Below are 21,867 nucleotides of genomic sequence, written 5' to 3' on the forward strand. Positions count from 1 at the left end.
GAGAGGAAAGTGAGTAGGTAGGAATCAGGGTGCTGGGTTGGGGGTGGTGTGCGCCGCGCCCAGGCCTCCAGAGTCTGGAGGGCAGAGCTGCTGCCCTCCCGGGCGGGACTTAGGCACTGGCGTGCCGCTTGTAGCCCTGGCAGCCGGCAGTGCTGGGCGGGCGTGGACGCTCTGCGTCTGTCCAGCAGGCGATAGGAAGTGGAACTGGGAGCGCGTGGCGCAAACTGAGCGGGAGTTTTGGAGGGAGTTTGCATGTGGTCAACTCTGGGCTCCTAAGCCGGCCCCCAGCTCACGTTACACTCTATTTATAACCTCTCAGAGCCATTTCCCCCTGAAAGCAGTTCTCTGGGACCACCTTCTTTTGGCTTCAACCTCTCCCACTCTTGACATCTGAGTAGTTCAGGGAAGCTCTTCCAGGTCCGACTGTTCATATGCAAAGGAGACTGGCCGCTGGGGCTCAGAACCGGGATTATCCGAGCTCTGCAGAAGTGCACGGCTATTGCTTTGGGAGGGTAAAAAAAAATCATACGGTTTCCAGTGAAAAGTGACAGAGGGTGGTGGCCTTTGGAACCGTCCTGAAGTCTTCTGCCTGGAACCCGAAACTTGCATGCTATGGAACACCCGCTCTTTGGCTGCCTGCGCAGCCCTCACGCCACGGCGCAAGGCTTGCACCCGTTCTCCCAATCTTCTCTCGCCCTCCATGGAAGATCTGACCATATGTCTTACCCCGAGCTCTCTACTTCTTCCTCATCTTGCATAATCGCGGGATACCCCAACGAAGAGGGCATGTTTGCCAGCCAGCATCACAGGGGGCACCACCACCACCACCACCACCACCATCACCACCATCAGCAGCAGCAGCACCAGGCTCTGCAAACCAACTGGCACCTCCCGCAGATGTCTTCCCCACCGAGTGCGGCTCGACACAGCCTCTGCCTCCAGCCCGACTCCGGAGGACCCCCAGAGTTGGGGAGCAGCCCTCCGGTCCTGTGTTCCAACTCTTCCAGCTTGGGCTCCAGCACCCCGACTGGGGCCGCGTGCGCGCCAGGGGACTACGGCCGCCAGGCACTGTCACCTGCGGAGGCGGAGAAGCGAAGCGGTGGCAAGAGGAAAAGCGACAGCTCAGGTAAGGGCGCACCAGGCACCCTCGAGAGTGCGCGCCGGCCTGGAAAGGGGGCGGAGAGATGCCAGGGGAGATTCTCGCACTAGAGGGTGGCAGCGGGGAATATGGGAATGTGTTGCCCTTTGTGGCTTCCCGCGGCCAAATTCGGCGGTGAAGCTTTGGTCCTGATATTTGGGGGACACGTGTTTATCCGAGAGCAATGCATATACAGCCAGCAGCTCTAAGCTCTCCAAGGTCCTAAACTAGTTTACCAGAAGGTTGATAAAAAAGGACAAGTGGCTGTGAAATCGATTGCGAAGCGTGACCTTCCATCCCAGCGCTGGGGAGGGAGGGGCGTGCGCCCAGGGATGCAGCGTCGGTTGGGCAGGCGTGCGTGCGGGTGCCGCTTCTTGACTTTTCTCTTGCAAGTTCCCGACTGTGAGTGGCTCGATTTTTCCCATCGTTAACTGGATTTCCAAATCATTGCACAATATTTGGAACTTGCAGTGGAACTTGGCAGAGCGCATGAGAAAAAAAAAAGTTTTAGTTTTTTTTTTTTTTTTTCTAACATTATTTCAGCGTTCTTTAAATAGCACCCTATTTCAAATGGTAAAATTTTCCCTTTATTGGGGAAAAAGACATTATCTAGGAATTCAGATTTTAAGGAATGTGTCAGAGAATTGTAAATTAATAGATGCTCACATTGGAAGAAAGACGAACCTTAATAGTACATGTTCATGTGGTGTAAGCTAATTACAGAATCTACGTTTCAAAAGTGGAAAACAAATCCCTCTACCAAGTGGGTATTAGTAGAGACAAATACAGCGAAGCAACAGTAGCTCGGGTAGTGTTAGTTAGCTACGTGCCTGAAGGTGGTATGCAAGGGTGCGCGCAGGAGGCGCTGATTTCAGTGGGGATAATTTGAGCAGCCACGCAAAAGGGAAACCTTTCTGACCTCTGGTGCTTGAAGACACAACTTGCCGAGTAACTTTTCTGTAGCAATCCAGAGAAACTCAAAGTTTTCCAGACCACTTTTCAAAGCTCTTACCTACCTGTATTATCATAAAATTGTTAAAAGATACTTTAAAATTAAGAGACTTGTGAGTTTTCTTTCGTGGCTATAGTGCAACCTGGATTGCATATTTTTGGAAGATATCATTTGTTTAATATAATATTTGCATATTTTTCTTCCTCTGCGGAATTGGGTTAATAATAGTCCTAGAAGGTAATCCCATATGTTGGTTTGAAGTATTGGAAAAATGTTTATCGTGTATAAAGCTTTAGGGAAGATGCCACATAAATGAAAATGATTGACCGCATATTTAATATTCCTTCACCCTTCACAGCAATATCAATTGTTATTCAGCGATCCTATGGGATGGATTCTTCTGTCATGGTCTCAAAAGCTAACTTTTATTTTCCAAGGTCAGGGGGTGAACTTTTAATGTTCTGTCACAAATTAGTTTTTATAAGAAAACTACCAGTAGTGTCACTGATATTTAATGTACTTTCCTAACTATAAGTGAAAGTCTCTTTAGATAGTGAGTTGAATGGTTAATCATAGCAAGAAGGTTTCAATTTGTATTAGAAAAACAGTCAATTTTAGAATGCAGTGACAATTTCATAAACCGAACATTTGATATCAGTGTCACTTTGGAAGCAGATCCCAGTTCAGCTTGATGAGAGTACTCTTGCAATTCCCGTAACCTCTTACTGTTCATTTTATTTTTCGCAATGAGTAACCTACATGACAGATTGTCCTTTATGCTTCCTGAACTGAGCCATTGCTCTTAAGTTTCTTAGGGCAAACTGAATTTTCATACAAGCACATGTTATTTTGTTTGGGGGAAACCAAGAAAGTGGAATTCAGTAACTGATTCCCTTAATTTATTTTAATAATTTTTTTAAAATGGAATAATTTAACAAAACATATTTATCTCTCCCCCTAACTTAGTGGGAAATAACCATTTAACAAAATTAAGTTCATTTCTACATGTTGAAGCTGATAATGAGGGTACTGGAAAAACAAGCCAATATAAGTGTTTGTGTCAGCTGCATAAATTATTAACAGATTAAAACTTGAGTGGAAAGTACAATTAGTCATCACCAAGGATAAAAATACTGGGGACTTAGGACGAGCTTTTCTTTCCTTTGATATTTTGAAGAAATATTGACTAAAAGGAAGTATCCCAATAATTTCTGTTTAAATTTATGTACACTTATTAAAAATAAAATTTTATTTTCCAATTTCAGCTTGAGGTATATTTGTCAGATATTCAGATAGATTTAAATTAAAGATATCTTTCTCGTGTAACAATTGCATTAGGTTTTCCATAAGTTATCTTCAAAGATATTTTATTTCATAGACATCTTTATCCAGCACAAACTAAAGCAACATTGAAAATGATTATGATCCTGGTATGCTATTAATACGTATATCTCTCATTGTTTATAGCACATTTTAGTATTTCAGTATTTCTAAAAAACAAAATTGAAGTGATTTCAGAACTCCTGAAATTTAAAATTGTGTTAGATAAAAATCTCATCCTATATAGTGAGACCATTTGTATTTTGTTAGGTAGTTTATAATTACTTTTCATTTATGGTTGAGAGAAGATTTAGTACATAAATCCAGGGTAAAGTCAGAACCAAAATTCTGTATCCCTGCATCTAATACCTAGACTGTATGTGTTTGCGCTAATTACCATGTTAAATTCTAATAGAATTTTAAGCACCAGAAAATATTGAAAAACAGCTTAAATATTTATAAACCTTACTATTTAATTTATAGTAATGATTTAAAACTATAATATGTAAGCTTCTATAGTATATATTTTATGCATTTTCCCTCCACAAATGCACATGGACACACACATATATAAACTCTAGCAGCCTCATGTTTTGGAAGCAAATATTTATGGACTTTAGGCTTCCTTTACATAAGTTTATTGACAATTGAAAATAACCAAATTTAATAGAAAAGCACGCCGTTATATTTTATATGTGTTAAACATTTTTGTAACTTTGAACCTGCTGTGCTTTCCAGCATTATTAGCAAAGCCAACATCTGCCACGTCTTCAAAGGGACTCTTAAAAATCAAAACTTTACAACTGTGCTGAAAAAAATCACTACAAAGCAGGTGATTCTGAAAAATGTCTATAAATAGTGTGAATTGCTTGGTTTCAATTACATTTGATTGCTGTTTGAGCAATCTAGTAGTAGGAATAAACTGCCCACTTTTAGTTAAAGTAACTAAAATTAATTCATTGATCTAACTTTAGCTTTTGTACATGCATTATACAGTGTACATATCTAGATATTTTCTATTCAAATTTATGAATACATATTTTATAAAAAATAAAAATTATATCAAAAAAGAAAAGAGCGATTTGGGGAGGTAGATTTTACTAGGTTTTGAATCATATTAGATTCTTGTAAAATTACAAATATTTTATTTATAGCTACTATATCATAAAGCCTTTGCTGTCAAATTATGTCTGTCTATATGCTTGACTATGCAGAATGAGTAGCAAATATTACATTTAATAAGCTGGAAGTTAAACTCAGAGTAATACCTTCTCAACCTCATTCAGTATTACACTGTAATATTTCTAAGACATTTCAATCATTGTGTTTTCTGAAAGGAATAAAATAGTGTTATTTTTCATTTCTGTGTTACTGGATTGTGGCTTTTCAGCATTTGCTTCAGAATTTAAAAATAATATACTGGATCTTGAAGGTTATAGTGAAGTATTGAACAAATCAAATGGATTTGTTTTTCACTCTTTGTCTTGGACTCATAGACTAATTTTGGGTGTGAACATTTAAAAATGGTAATCTGACATAAAAAATTCTAAGTATCACTGACCTACATGAGTGTTCTAAAATACGATCTAAAATAATCACACTCAAGTTAAAAGCAACAATTCCTTTAGAATTAAAATGCTTTATTGTTGAACGTTAGCAATGAATGGAAGGAAGAATGCAAATAAAAGTAGGAATAGTTTCCACTTCTGTGTAAATTTCTTCATTTATAGTTCATTTTAAAAGAAAAATCATAAATGCAAGACATGGTATTGCACAAACTTTCACTGGGCTTCGAAATCCAGAACTTAGTATTTAAAATTTTAATCTTTGTTTACGGTAATTATCAATAGAAACCATTACATTGACATATTATAAGCTGATTTTTACTAATAAACTGAAAAAACAGTACTTCAGCCATTACTCCATTTTCCCTCTGTGTTTGAAAACATAGACCATTCATTATAACCCTAGAATTTAAGTTGTAATATTTATAATAAGATCTAAACATCCTAAGAATTTAATTTTAAGCAAAAATGAAATATCAGAAGGTAGCAATCCTTTCTCTTGGATTCTGGGAAATTTGGGAGGCGAATTCTGTATGTAATGAAATAATTGCTTTTTTTTTTTTGCACTTAAGAAATGTAAATCTGTAGATGAATTAATAGTTGAATTATGTAAAACGTCACCATATATAAGCCCACTACATGTACTTAGGCTGATAATGCTGCCTTGCTTGTGAAATTTTATTCATTTAGTGTTTTTATAATGGCAGCTTGACACACAAAACCAAATGTGAAGGCTTTTAAAATTTTCATTTCAAATGAGAAAAACCAATATAGTACAACAATATATTTTAGTTTTGAACTGTATTCACTTCAGGAATTTATTTCTAAATTTTCAGAGCATATCTCTTTTCCACACTGCTATGAGGACTGCAAATGTCTTTGAGCGATAAATGCTAAGGATGCAGAAATATTAGAAAATAAATTACAGATAGGAATTCCTTAAATAATATTTGTTGAATTAATAGTTGTGGATGATTTATCTCTCCCAAATTTTCTTTATTTTTGTCACTTTTTTTAAATGAATGAAGCATTTTGTGCAGGAAGATATATAAGCATTTCCCCCCTTGATTGTAATAATAAAATGAGAAGACTTAATTCTCAACTGGCCAGTTACATTGTATTTCCTGGCTTATAGTTTTGGTGAATGATTTCAGTGGTTAAAATCAAAAGCAAAAAAATAAAATAAAACACTAACTAAGGCCAAAGTCCACAGATTAAAAATTGACGTAAATGCGATCTATTTCCTATTTAGCGTTTTTAAGAAACAAGACACATTTTATAGTCACAATTTGTTTCTACATATTATGTGCTTTAGATGTTAATATGGTTTACTGACATACATTTTTTGTAAAGATTGTAAATATAATGAGGCACTAACATTTTGCCTACTTTCCTTATGATGTTCTTATGCCTATTTCTTTTATTAGCGTGTTGAACTGAACCCCCAAGTAGAGAAGGGGTAACGATATAAAGTATAGTTAGTTGCAAAACTCTCTATACTACTTCTAAATCATAGTCATCAGTGAGATTCAAAATCCCATTGGAGAAAACCTCGCAGAATATTTTATTTATTTTAATGTAATAAAACTTACAATGGTTAAGGTCATATAGAGCTCAGCCTTCAATTTGCGTTAGAGGCAGAATTAATCTAAATCTGATGCCCCTTTCCCTAAGAGTTCTTCCTACTTTACTTACATTATAAAAATATTGATTTTTAAGAATGTTTTACTAGATAATATTTTATGACACAAAATAATCTATAATGTATCTATTGATGCATTTGTGTTCATCTCAGATGTTCTTTTTAAGTTTCAGATAAGTATTTTCATTTAAAACCTTTTGACATTATGTATTACTAAATTAACAGAAAGTTACATGGTAAGTGTATGATTGAATGGGTTATTAATTTTCATGGGTGATGAGTGGTTATTAACTTTCCTCTATATTTGAAATTTTTGATATATAGCAAAGTAGCTCATTATTCCTGAAGCTTTCATTTATAATGTTACACTGTCTACAGAAACATAATATTTCTAAATTTATACATGTTACTCGGTATTAATTGTGTACTGTATTTTTTAATATTGGTTTTCACAGTGTTATGAAAATAATTTACATGTTTTTGGTTTCTTACATCAGCATATGCGCAAGAATGATCAGGTAGAATCTGTACTGTATCTATACATTTTTGGAAAAGGTTTGTATGAAACAGGGAAAAAGCTTTTAAAAAATAATCCCTTGTTTTATCAATAGAATTAGAAATTAATAAACTGATCTTTAACTTGTGTGATAATATTGCTATTTTATTTTTAAAATTTCCATTTACTTAAATGTTTAATAATTCTAAACTATTTGTGTACCTTGATGACAATTTTTATGTCCTTAAAATGTGTACTTTTATTGCAAATATAACATCTTTTTACTAGGTGATAACTCACAGTGGTAAAAACTTTAGGGTATTCATTATAGCTTTAAATTCAAAAGCTGTTGCTCTTCAAAATTTTACAGAATCAATTCAATGTGAATGTTTCAAATGTATTTAAGTATTCTGCTGTTTGTGTTCATAAGCTTTATTTCTAAGATGTTAGAGGTATGTTTCTTAAAGCTTGCATAGGCTTCATTGATTAAAATTATGATTGTAAGCTGCTTACTTTCATAGTTTTTTGTTTTTATTGTAATCTAGTAGAGAGGAAAATGGCAAGGAAAGGATAAAAGGGAGGGTGCTGAATTAACTAGGACGTGGAAGCTATACTTAAAACACATGTTAAAAGAAGGCATTTACTTTATATATGCATATAGATATATAGATATATGCACACCCACACCCACACATATATATGCATACATTACTAGAACTCCAAATTTAATTTTCTGATAATAGTAAATCTGAATTAGAGCATCCTTATTAAATGTCATAATATGAATATAAATGTTCCAATTACAAAATTTAATATTAAGCTTGAAGCATATACAGTTGTATGAGGAGTCCAGCAGGCTTAAGCTGGCAATCAATGATAGTCATAAAAGTCAAACCTGCCAAGTCCCTGCAGTTTTTGTTTTCTTTTGTTTTTCCTCTTTCTTTAGCTCATTATTCTTCACATACTTCAAGAGATTCTCATAATGTTACAAGAAAAAAACAAATTTGCAGTTATCTTACGTGACCGTGGGCAAGAAGATGACTAAGGTGAAGTCATCTGTCAGGCTCTGCAAAACCTAGAGGAGGGTCCAGCTTAGGTTGGCAGATGCCAGTAGAATTTTAAAGGCCTGGAATTTTACACTTTGAAAATACAGCCTTAAATTTTTGCCAGAAATGACACCCAAATGAAAACTTATTTTTGCAAAGTGATAGTTAATTGCAAATGCAGTAGTGAAATATATTCGGAGTCTGTCGAGGTAGCTTGTCCACCATCTGGACTGCACAGTAAACATTTGGATGATTACTCTTAGCCACCCAAAAAACTAGCAAACTAAACTGAGGTATATTCTTATTAGTTGAAAAAATTAAGTGGGCATGACTCTTATCAAATTAACAATGAATGCAAAGCAAATTTCGCAAACCATTGATTTATGTTGGTAGGTAACACAAGCAGGAAAATATTTAGGAAAATAAATATGTGTCATCTGAAATGTAATGGGAACTAGCTTTGATTTTGTGGGACAACAGCAATTTAGCAAATAACTTTCACATTTAAAGAACCATATAAATAATGCTTTAACACTCACTGCATAGGTTGGAATCAAGTGATGTCTCTTATTTAATATTATTCAAAGATAAAATGAGGTCTTAGTATGTTTACTGCCGTTAACAATTAAAATTTTCTCACCTATAGGCTATGTTTACATGGGAATTTCTTTTTCTTATTTGAAGTATAAACAGATCTGAATGCATTAAACTAGACAGAGTGTAGATGTAAAAATGATTGAGACAGATTGAAATGACAGGCAAGTCAGAGTTTAGGCATCCCTATTTGGAGGCTTGCTGCCACCCACGTTTCCAGGATTACCATCTTGTGAATGTCCACACTCAAAATTCAAAGAATTATAAGTAATTTTTCCTCCAGAACTATTCTTTGTTCCTGGAAGTAGAGCTTTATAATTTATTCTCTAGAATACCCAGATGTTTAGGAAAATATAAAAAAGTGGCAACACTTTTGCATATTTAGCCATTAGTTGATAAATCATAAAAGATTTATCCTATTTCTTAGTTATCATATTAGACAAGGAAATAGATGTCACACTCAAAGGGATAATTGAAGAGGGTTTGATGATGGCAATTTGATGGTGGGTAGAATGTAGGGAAACCACAGGAAATGATGAATCACCCAGGATCTGTCCACAATTGGAATATGTTAGCTCCCCTAACCTGAGGGGGCAAATGCAGGGAGCTCTTACCAGAATCCAATGAGGGCAACAGGATAGAAGCTTTCTTGAAAAGTTGGGACCTCAGATGGAGGATTGCATCTCATGTCAAATATCATCCAATAACCTGTCTTCATGTCCTCCAGTCTTCTTTTGTTGCTTCCCATTGACCAAACACTATCCAAAGCCAGAACCCCGGGGGCTAGGTGGATGAAACCCTAAGAGTCAACCGAAGAAGAAATGAGGCGAGCATATCTGGGAGAACACAATGGTTAGGGCTAAACCCCCGCTCTGTCTCTTACTATTGTCACCCCTCGGCCACAAATTTTAACTTTTTTGTACCATCGTTTCTCAAAATGAAATTGAATTAATATACACAAAGCAATTAGAACAATGACTGGCTTAGTAAAGTGTTATTATTTTTATCATCTATCAATGAAGGTGTCGTTATGTCATGCATATGCACCATCTGAAAATAATCTGTTTTATGCTACCTGTTTGCATTTTATTACAAATACTGCTGTAGGAAATGTGGCTTGCCTAAGTAATTACTAAAGATTTAAAATAATCATTGTCGTCAGAATTGTAAATGGCATGAAATTTCCCTGAAATGTAAGATGAATTCTAGCCAAGTTATGTAAGAGGCTCAAGTGCCTTTCCCACCCTTAAGATTCCCATTCCACAGCCTCTTTTGCTTGGGCCTCTCCTAACCTCCTCTTCTCTTGTGTCTCCTGCTACTTCTCCATTGAAAAGCTGTTTTCAGGAAGAGTACATATTGAACAAAATAAAGAATAAAATGAAGACTTTTTTTTTTTTTTTTTGAGACCAAGTTTTTTTCTGTTGCCCAGGCTGGAGTGCAGTGGTACTATCTCGACTCACTGCAACCTCTGCTGTCCGGGTTCAAGCTATTCTCCTGCCTCAGTCTCCCGGGTAGCTAGGACTACAGGTGCCCACCATCATGCCTAGATAATTTTTGTATTTTTAGTAGAGACACGGTTTCACATGTTGGCCAGGCTGGTCTTGAACTACTGACTTCGAGTGATCTGCCCACCTCGGCCTCTCAAAGTGCTGGGATTACAGGTGTAAACCACCGCTCCTGGCCAGAACTTAACTTTTTAAAAAGAGTGTACAGAGGGGCAGGGCATTTAGTCAAGAGGAAACAGAACTTAAATAAAAGGAATTCAAATATGACAATGAAATTTTGGGTCTCTGTTTTAGCTGTTAACTAGGAGGGTGGGAATGACATTTTCCTGCTATGTTAGAAACTTTATGGCAGAGAGAGTTTTCTTGTTGTAGTTCTGTTATTTTTAGCAGTTCCAGTTGGAGACCATTAAGAATGGCAAATGTGCAAATATTACTGAAAGCTGAAAACATGTATGTCTCACACAAAATGCATAACAATAATTTTATTTTGGTGGTATAATTTCTTTTTACAAAGAAAATATTTTAATTATTTGTTTGTTTACGCTTGCATATTTAATACGTTATTGAGAAATACCACTTAGATTGAGGTAAAAGGGAACCGCAAAACCCCTGGAATTGCAAGTCCTGGGTGGTTGACTGCATTGACTCTATTTAGTTTAGTCACCTCTCCCACATCCACAATGCAGTGTGCAGAATTCAGAAATGTACTTCAGCAAAACTGTAGATGATTATATATGCTAGACTTCTACAGTGCCTTTTGAATAAACAATAGAATCAAACATTACATTAAAATCACAAATGCAAAGTTAACTCTTTAAGCATTTTCAGATCCACAGCAATTTGATCCCTAAAATGAGAGAAGTTTAAAGGAATAGTGTTTCTCTGCTAGATAATAGTAGAACGAGGAGGAGAAGAGTACAGGATGTAGGGAGAAGAGTACAGGAAGAAGAACAAAATATTAAATGTCCGATAATACACAGCAGGGACAAGAAGGGTCCAACGGCATCAACCGGTGCATCAACTCTTTGAATTTAGAAGAGGCTTGATTTGTCAAAGTTTTCTTAATGAATAGTAATCTGTAATGTTTAAACAGATGATTAGAATCAAAATAATCAAGACACTAGAAGAGACTCAGAGCACTACCCAGTTCAATGAATGTATTTCCTAGATGAGGGAATGTGCCCAGAGAAGTTAAGTAATGTCTGTTCATTCAGCCAAGTAGTGGCAGCTGAGCTCCCATATCCTGACTTCAGCCTAGTGCCCTTAAAAGGAATATCTCATAAAATATTTTGAAGCCTTAAGTTTTTAGTCTTCCCAATAAAAATAAATTTCAGCATCATTTAAAATGTTGGCTACCGCTTTTAAGTGAACAAAATGGAATTTGACGAAGTGCTTTGCTTGGGTGTAAATTACCTCTCCCAGAGTCTGATTTCATGATTACCTCAGACATTTTTCAGCTTTGTTTTATGAATGCGAACAGTGACCAACTTTCCTAGCTTCAATTTTTAAATTTTTTAATGATATAGCTCTTGTGGTCAATTACCAAAGTACTTGAATATATTTGACAGAGTTTAATATCTGGCAATGTGTAGATGGGCTTTGCTATAAATAGTAGATATTTATGTGAACCGAATCATATTTTAGGTAGTTATTTGTGAATTGAAGAATCTGTTTTTTGTTTAAAAATTTAACATTTAATCCAAGTAATTTTGTTAAGTTGAGCATTACCTACATTGTATTTGCCTTTTTTGTGTGTGTTCAGATAAAGTAATAAAAAACATTATTACAAGTAGAGTCCAGGCAACCTTCCCTTATCTCAAGTCCTTAACTTTATCCCCAGTTTTAGAAAGCAATTGATTTACGAAAATTGAATATAGTCTCTTTGCACAGAAGATGCTGAAAAATATTAATGATTGGTCATTTTTTAATGCTAACCAGGCATATTTTCCTTGTTTCTCCTCCTCTCCTGTTCACACCCATCTTCCCCACAATGTGTAAACACCAGACCCATCTGTTCCTCTCTAATACAATGAACTGTATAACCTCTGGAACACTCTGACATTGACCATTCTTGTCTATTTCAGATCCTTAGTTCTTACAAGACTCTCAAAATACAGAATTAAATGTCAAAAATACTGTTAATTATTCCATAGCTTTTTTCCTTTTGTTTTCTAAAGACAACACCAGTTCCAAACATGCATACACACACAAACACACACACGCACACACACAATCTTTTATCTAATTAATTTTAATTTACTTTCAAAATGCTTTCACATTCATAGTCTCAGTTGATGATTTCTCTTTTTCTATTAGACTTGTATTTAAGACTCGTTCAATTGCTTCATCGTACCAGAGCATGGTTCAAATCCATTCTATTCCATATTCTTCTGTATTTTTTCTCTATACCTACTTTCAAGTCACTTGCACTTAATTAGTTCTTTCCCCAGGACTCCCTAAGTATTCTCTAAGCATCTTTATCTGTTGTCATTCTTCTCTAATTAAATGCTGTAGAATAATACAACATGTAGTATTATTTTGACCCTATCATTTCTCTTCGTGGAATTCTACGTTAACCTGAAATTATTCTACACTTAAAATACAAATGTTGAATTATTGGCTTTGAAACACATGACACAGGGAGTGGCTAATGTGAATAAATAATATGTTATTAGATATCACTCGTACTGGCTCTTGTGTGTAACCAAATTTTGTTTAATATTATATTTATCGATAGATACATATGTATTATTATATATATCTATCATCTATCTATATACACATACACATATATGCATGTGTGTGTGTATTTAAAGCAGTGCTTTTCTGGCAAAGTGAACTTTTCTCTTAGTCTTTGGAACATGATGCTTAATGTTAAGAGTTTAAGACAATATTCTGATACTTTCTAATGTGAATATCTAAATATTTATAGTTTAGCTACTTTCAAGTTTTCTACAGGATTTTCCACATCTCTCAGTTAGTCAAGAATCCCCAGTGACATGCTATGTCTTACTATCTAATTTCCTCAGAAAAGAATTTAGACTATATTTTAATGAATTTCTGTCTACAGTCTCTCATCCTAATCATTACAACCTTTATTGACCAGCTAGGACCGTTTTTGTTGATGTTGGTTTTGCTTTTGTTTTGGTTCCAGGCTTTTAGTAGTAGGGCAAATTTTGAAGATGCTTGGGCAATCTGTAGGAGAGTTGAATGACTGTCCAGGTTAAGTTTAATTATCTGTGTTTGCATCTAATTGATATTTATGGATACTTTCTTTTTACTTTTCTTTCTTTCTTTTTTTTTTTTTTGAGATGGAATCTCGCTCTGTTGCCCAGACTGGAGTGCATTAGCACGATCTCGGCTCACTGCAACCTCTGCCTCCCGGGTTCAAGCAATTCTTCTGCCTCAACTTCCCAAGTAGCTGGGACTACAGGCACGTGCCACCACACCCGACTAATTTTTTGTATTTTTAGTAGAGATGAGGTTTCACCATTTTAGCCAGGATGGTCTCGATCTCCTGACTTCATGATCTGTCCACTTCAGCCTCCCAAAGTGTTGGTATTACAGGCATGAGCCACTGCATCCGGCCCAATATTTACGGATACTTTCTAAAGTGAAATACCTTGATTAGATGTGATATATTTGCTATTATTAGATTAATCAGGACAAAAATAAATATGCATTTTTAAAAGGTTACCATAAACCAGCGAAACAATCTATAGTTTGAAAGGTAAGATGTCTATATTTTTAAGAATTTGGTAACTGTCAAGTCTAATTTTCTAACTAACATGTAAGAATGCCTCAGTACATTATTTTTAAGTAAGACATAAGATTCTATATAGATTCTATGCAGTTATGCTATACATTGTTGAGTTTCTCAGCATTATATACAGTCAAGAAACATAGTGTTTAATATGCCAGTCTCACAGAGACAAAACATTAAATAAGACATGGAATCATTGGACAACTGAGAAATATATGGAATATCAAGCAATCTGCATTGTAGTATTGGATAGTGGTAAAAATAGTTGGTGATCTGAAAATAAAAAATAGATTAATTGCAAATTTTTCAATTGACTACTTTTTTTTTTTTTTTGAAATGGAGTCTTACTCTGTCACCCAGGTTGGAGTGTAGTGGTGCAATCTTGGCTCATTGCAACCTAAGCCTCTGGGTTCAAGTGATTCTCCTTCCTCAGCCACTCATGCAGCTGGGATCACAGGCGTGCAGCAGCATGCCTGGCTAATTTTTGTATTATTAGTAGAGATGGGGTTTCACCATATATGCCAGGCTGGTCTCGAACTCCTGACCTCAAGTGATCAGCACTTCGTGGCCTCCCAAAGTGCTGGAATTACAGGCGTGAGCCATCATGCCCAGCCCAGATTGACCAGTTTTTAAAAAAGAAATGAAAAATCTCCTTTATGAGGACCTTGATACGATGATACTGATTTAAACTGTAATACCTGTGTCATGTCACTCTGCTTTTAGTATGACTGATTAACCATATTCATTAATGCTGTTTGTTTATGTGGTTATGAGGCACTGATAAGTAACCACACTGTGGTCTGGCTTGTAAGGAAGGAGCAATGATAGTGAGGGGTGGACAAGCTAATAAAGTCATTTCAGCTGTGGTTCTGGGCTTAGTCAAGTAAACAGTCTAATGAAAGGGAAGTGTACAATAAGTCTACTTGTGCAATTGAGTTAGCATTTATTTCTGTAAGAAAGTAAAAATCAATCCATATTGCAATGCATTTTGATAGGTTTTAAAAAATCTGTTAAATCTGATTTGTTTTGTTACCAATGACTCTGATACTGATTCCATTTTAGCAATTTATTTAGTTCATAAGAACAGATCACTGTCAGACTCTCCATGCTTCCTTAATTTATCATAAAATTACTTTTTTTCTGACCAGTAATTCTCAACACGGATGTTACATTGGAATGATATGGGCATTTTAAAGAAATAATGATACCCCATAGAATATGATTAAGTTCATCTATAATGGAGCTGGCATTTAAAAAATTTTATATTGGAAAATTGCAGCATCTAAAAAATAGAGATAATTGTATAATGGACTTCCCTGTGTCCATTATGTTCAATGTTTATCAACACCTGGCAAATCTTATTTATTTGTACCATCCCACTTCTGCCTCATAGTGTCCCAATTATTTTGAAAACATCTCAGATATCTTATTATTTTATCTGGACATTAGTAGTTTTAAAAAAACTTCCAGGTGACTGGAATGTATGGACAAAGTTGAGAACTACCAGTTTAGAATAGTCTTGTTTCTCAGTTGAAAAGTTCTGAGAGTCAAGGACCCTGTAGTCTAAATATGATCTTTTTCTGCACCTGGAGACCAATGTCAGACAGGGTTGCTCAGCAAATACTACAAATGTGCTAGAAATGGCCATCTGTACATATATGATTAGCATCAATTATTGTAATACTGTTTTATTCCATGTAGTATGGTATGTAAAGCCACATGTTGCTGTCTAAATTTAAATTTTAACTAAATAAAATTTAAAATTCAATTGTTTGGCTCCACTAAGCACATTCGAAGTACTCAATAACTATATGTGGCTACTAGCTAATGTATTGGGCAGCACAAATATAGAACATTTTCATCTGTTAGTAACTCCAGTTGGACAGTCATTCTAAACAACGAGACAAACTTTCTTATCCTTCAGCTACTGAAGGAAGCATCAAGGATGGTATCCCTCTCCCACCTTAATGGACAAAGAGATTATGAGATTCAAATACCACAAGAAGCCAATTATAATAAAAAGTTGAAACATATCTGAAAGTGAAATGTAAGAGTACTATTTTACCAAATGCCTCTGTGGATAAATTCTTGCATCTATCAACCACATATTTATGAAAATAAAATGCATTCATTGTTTTGAAGAGGACAAATGCATCCTAAAATAATTATTAAATATAATGCATACATGTAAGTTATGGGGACTTATCAAAATAAAAGCAAAGTCAGAAATATGAAATCATTCAAGTGAAGATACCCAATGAAAATGGAGTAAAGCACGACATAACAATGGAAGTGAATGTAAAAAAAAAGTGGAACTTTGGAAGCAGGAAAGCAAACAATAAAAGCCTATTCAAGAATGTAAGGTCAACTAGGGAGATTCTTCCAGGCCTCTTGAGGAATGGGGAGGAGATATTTTTCTGGGAAAGGATGGGGAACATGCCAGGAACTAGGCTAGATTTTCCAGGGGGAAAGTATGAAAACTTAATCGAATCAGGCAGTGGCAACTAATGACCTGGAATCATTCACCTTTCAAGCCTCTCAAAAGATGTAATCTTTAGTAATCCGTGGTCTGAATTCCAGAATCACAAGTCAGGTAGCTGAGAAACAGGAGAAGCTACTAGAGGAGTTTTCTAACTTTTTAGAAGGAAAATGGGAATAAAGTATTCATCTTGGCATTAGAAAAGAGCAAATGCAAGTAAGAGTGACGTATAGGGAGTCTCTGGTCTATACCGTGAAACATCTGGGCCTGTTTGGCTGTGGCCATACATTACACAATTCAGCTGCCACGACTGCAGAGTTTTGACTATGTGGGAAGCAGGAGGACTATTCACCAGTGAATTCATTTTTAATAAAGGTTAATTAGGAATTAATTGAGGGTTAACCTGTTAGTGATTTGTGGTAGAAAAGGTAGTATTAACACTACACATCAGGCAAAAATATTACTGGATGTATTCACGTTAGAATTTATGAGTTGAGAGTGTGCGTTAAAGTATGAAAATGTAGAAAAAATGTTAATGATTGCAATCAGGATATCTTAGAAACACAAAAAAACAAATATACATATTATAACATTGAGCCAAATATAAATAAGTGCCCAGGCAATTCTCATTATTCACAAAGGGTTTTGGAACAGAAATAAGTCTAGACCAAATATAATTTGTAGTAAAGTTTTATTGGCAGTATAGCAGAAGGGTAGAGAAAACCTTTCAGTAGTTTTCACTGAGTGACATTTATGAGTTTACTTTTATATTGAAACTTTACTCATGATATCAGTGTCATTGGTGTGTAAATGTGTGGATGTGGTAATTGTGTTATTAATACCAATTGTTTTTTCCTTTAGATTAATAAAACTGACTTTTTGCAAATAAAGAAAAGGTGCTATTGTTTCTTCCATGGACATAGTAAGGAGAGATAAGAGATGATGTTTTAAATAGAAACCACTTAGAAGAAATAGTTTGCATATGTATAGCATCCCTATTAGAGACACTAATTAAATTAATGTTAATTAAATGCAGTAAAGTATAGTTGACCCTTGAATAATGCGGAAGTCAGGGGGGCAGACCCCCATGTGCAGTTGAAAATCCATGTATAACTTTCGAGTCTTCAAACACTTAACTACTGGCCAGTGGTGGCGGCTCACGCCTGTAATCTCAGCACTTTGGGAGGCCCAGGTGGGCGGATCATCTGAGATCAGGAGTTCGAGACAAGCCTGACCAACATAGTGAAACCCCATCTCTACTAAAAATACAAAAATAGCTGGGCGTGGTGGTGCATGCCTGTAATCCCAGCTACTCAGGAAGCTGAGGCAGGATAATTACTTGAACCCAGGAGGCGGATGTTGCAGTGAGACAAGATCGCGCCACTGCACTCCAGCCTGGGTGACAGAGCAAAAAAAAAAAAAAAAAAAACCAAAACAAACTTAACTACTACTACTAGCCTACTATTGCCCAGAAGTCTTATCAATAACATCAACAGTAGATTAATCCACATTTTCAATGTTATATGTATTGTATACTGTATTCTTACAATAAAGTAAACCAGAGAAAAGAAATGTTATTAAGAAAATCATGAGGAAGAGAAAATATATTTACTCTTCATTAAGTGGAGGTGGATTGTCATCAAGGGCTTCAGTGTTCATCACCTTCAGGTTGAGCAGGATGAGCAGAAGGAGCAAGAGAAGGGAAAGGTCTTCTGTCTCAGGTAGCAGAGGTGGAAGAGAATCCACGCATAAGTGGACCCAGGCAGTTGTACCCCCTGTTATTCAAAGGTCAGCTATAGTTAAATGCATGTTAGCACACAGTGGAAATAGGTAGTTTCCACATTGCTTGGCTTCACCTTGAAAACTCGAGATGTGAGAAAAACAAATTAAACCAACAGGAAATTTAAATATGTTATTCCAAGGGGATGGAATAAAGTGGATCTGTTGTTTAACTGTGTTGTAAAGAGGTGCTGAACTAGGGAGGGACTACTTACCACAAGAATCACACACAGAATGTGATGAAGGGAGTTTCCTCATCAAGTAGCTGTGCTATTCTCAGGTCAGATACAAATACTTCCTCACATTTTCTCTACCTTTTAAAAACTTTCTCCTTCTACATTTCCTAATGAAAATATACTTCACTTAAAATCACCTATTAACCTTAGGAAGCACATTAGTATTTTAGCCCAAGATGAATTATTTAAAGGCAGGTAGCTCAGAAAAGGAGGATTTTCCTAAATGGTTATTCATTTCAAATTGTAGCCTACCTCCCCTAGGGCCCCCAACACACACCAATGCAATCGGTGTTTCAGCAGCATAATAATTAATAAGCTTGTACATAATTCTCTAAATTCCAGGGACTTGGCCCTATGTTTTGAGTACTCTAAGATAAATAGAACACCTTGAGGTTTCTGGAAGGGTCCACAGTATAATAGGGAAGCCAAAGATGGAAACAAATGGTGACAACCTGTGATAGAGGGTATAATAATGCAGCAAACATGATGCAAATATCCAGAGAAATCCGGGAGGTTCCAGGAAAAGGATGGTGGCTGCCTCAACTCCTCTCACCTCTGACTGCCTACTTCTTTTTTTTTTTTTTTTGAGACAGAGTCTCACTGTCGCCAGGCTGGAGGGCAGTGGTGCAATCTCGGCTCACTGCAACCTCTGCCTCTTGGATTCAACCAATTCTCTTGACTCAACCTCCTCAGTAGCTGGGACTACAGGCACGCACCACCACGCCCAGCTATTTTTTTTTTTTTTTTGTATTTTTAGTAGAGTTGGTGTTTCATCATGTTGGCCAGGATGGTCTAGATCTCTTGATTTCGTGATCTGTTGCCCTCGGCCTCCCAAAGTGCTGGGATTACAGGTGTGAGTCATTGCACCCAGTCGTATTTCCTACTTACAAAAGGTGATGAGTACATGAATATCTAGTAGATGGTGGCCAGGATCAAATCATTTTGAAGAAAAATATTAGGAACCTTGTCAAGTAATGAGGATATTTAATTCAGTGTAGCTTTTGGGTTCCTGGAATCCTGTGCAAAATCTATTCCGAGGATATTCTTGTTCATATCCTCAATTTTTACCATTTGAATATTTCTTTTTGTTTTGTTTTGTTTTTTAAGATGGAGTCTTGCTCTGTTGTCCACGCTGGAGTGTAGTGACATGAACTCAACTCACTGCAACCTCCGCCTCCCGGGTTCAAGTAATTCTCTTGCCTCAGCCTCCCAAGAAGTTGGGATTACAGGTGCATACCACAACACCCGGCTAATTTTTTGTATTTTAGTAGAGCCAGGGTTTCACTGTGTTGCCCAGGCTGGTTGCGAACTCCTGACCTCATGATCTGCCCACCTTGGCCTCCCAAAGTGCTGGGATTACAGGTATGAGCCACCCTGCCCAGCCCCATTTGAATATTTCTTTGTCTCATGCACCAAGGTTTGTGAAGCAGTAATCGATCCAAGGTTACTAAACTTTGTATTTCAAAAATACAATTCCTAGGACATCATTAGATAAAGTCACAGTGAAAGGCAGATTTTCATAGCTGGTTAAATATATATAAGCTGTATTATTTTGGGCATGAAATCAATGCCATTTTGATAAGGTAAGGGAGGACTAGGCCTATGGAAGTCATTGAGAATTACATTTACAGGCATGACTGATTGTATTAGCTCTCCCATGTTTCAAGGACTGACTTTAGATGAAAATTACGAAACAAGTGATGTGACTTTTAGCCCTTTCTGAGTTTCCCTCCATTGGTCTTGGCATTTCTTCCTTTATTTCCATCTTTATCTTGAGAGCTCTTAATACTTTCCTGCAGTCTACATTTGAACACATTTGCAGAATGTTAGAATTGGAAGGGGATCTAGAATCCATCAAAACCACCATCTCATCTTAAAGTTGAGAAAATTGAGGCTCTGAAAGTGGCACCCCTAAGACCATATATGCAGAGCTGGGAATAATAGCATCCAATTAAGTGTCTTCTATAATCTGTTGTTTGAACATTTCATTTCATTTATTTATTAAAGTGTCAAGTAACTGAAATTTTACCTTTGAGGATTATTCAGCTGAGCACTTTCAGCAATAAGGGTAAAGATAGCATGTAAGTCTACCTTCCTAGTCTAACAAAATTATTGTTCCATTACTGCTGTCCATTTGATCTGAATGAATACTGCAAATTAGTTTGCCAGTATTTTAAAAATTGAATCTAAATGGGATGTAATTCTCATTGATGAGAGCTCAGTGTCTGACCTGCACGATATTTACTACATGGTAAAATTGGTCATTTTGTGGGAAGAATAATTTGGACCATTCTGGAGTTGATATTTATTCTTCAAATTTATTTTGAAAATTCCACTTAACATTAATATATTTCATTAGTGACTAAAATGACAAGTAAATCTATAGTGCTGTTGTACTTGAAACTACTTCAGGATCTGAAGTTTCAGGGTTTTCCTGTATGCTCTTTCTAAATAACAGGCATCTTACTTGAATTCCTGAAATTAATCTCTTTTTGTTTTTAATATTCCTTCAAGTATTTTCCAAAAGATAATTAGGGTTATTGATTCATTAAGGTGCTTTTTTCTCTCACTTTAAGGTAACCTTAGTTTTCTTTGCTCATTTTATTTTCCCTGGGTTATTCTGGAAACATATCTGGAGGAAGTTATATAGATTCACAGATTTGATGATATTGAATCACATGCCTCCGGTTTGCCAAAATGTGTAACGTTGTCTTGACAATTTAGAGCGTGGTTAGAAGGAACCCTGAAATATAAGAAAAGTAGAGGCTTTGTGTGTGTGTGTGTGTGTGTGTGTGATGTCCACTTAATAATAAATCTGTCATCACTGACTGGTGTTCATTTCCTCTGAAATAAACAAATCACTATTAAGTCCTTTGAAATAGGAGACTGCCAGGAAACACAAAAATCACTTTTGCTTCATCCTTTAAGATAAAGTATTTAATAAGTGGAAATGAGATGCAACAGAAGGAGTGGTGGAGTCTTCACACCTGCTAGAAGTCCAGCAGATATCCACAGAGCACGAATTCTAACAAATCTCAAGCTTTGACATTTAGCAAAATTGCAGAGACTAAGCCAAGAAAGAAATCTGTACAGCCTTTGCAAACTTCTTAATTAGAAAGACTGATTTGTGGGAACATATGAAGTTTGAAGATAAAATGTTAGTAATTATAGCTGGAGGGTTGTGTCCCCCACCCAATGAATTAGCTCTGAACTATTTTTATCTTTAAATTATTTCATATTCTACTTTAAGTCAAATGATAATTGATCCATATATAGGAGCTTTTACTAGAAAGGTGGGGTCTTGCTTAAGGAGTAAACATCAAGCATCTATTGCTGAGTTTCTGTTGTTTGT

General features: G+C 36.1%; 1 protein-coding gene across 1 annotated transcript in view; it reads left to right on the forward strand.

Moving 5' to 3' along the window:
• Nucleotides 1-263: 263 nt before the first annotated feature.
• Nucleotides 264-21,867, forward strand: part of MEOX2 (mesenchyme homeobox 2) — a 72,480-nt gene continuing 50,876 nt past the window's right edge. Inside the window, exons 1-2 of the mRNA XM_025381249.1 lie at nt 264-450; nt 590-1,126. Of these exons, the coding sequence (XP_025237034.1) occupies nt 432-450; nt 590-1,126 (556 nt within the window). The 5' untranslated portion in view covers nt 264-431. The remainder of the gene's footprint in view (nt 451-589; nt 1,127-21,867) is intronic.

This window comes from Theropithecus gelada, chromosome 3, assembly GCF_003255815.1.
Source record: "Theropithecus gelada isolate Dixy chromosome 3, Tgel_1.0, whole genome shotgun sequence".
Taxonomy (NCBI): domain Eukaryota; kingdom Metazoa; phylum Chordata; class Mammalia; order Primates; family Cercopithecidae; genus Theropithecus; species Theropithecus gelada.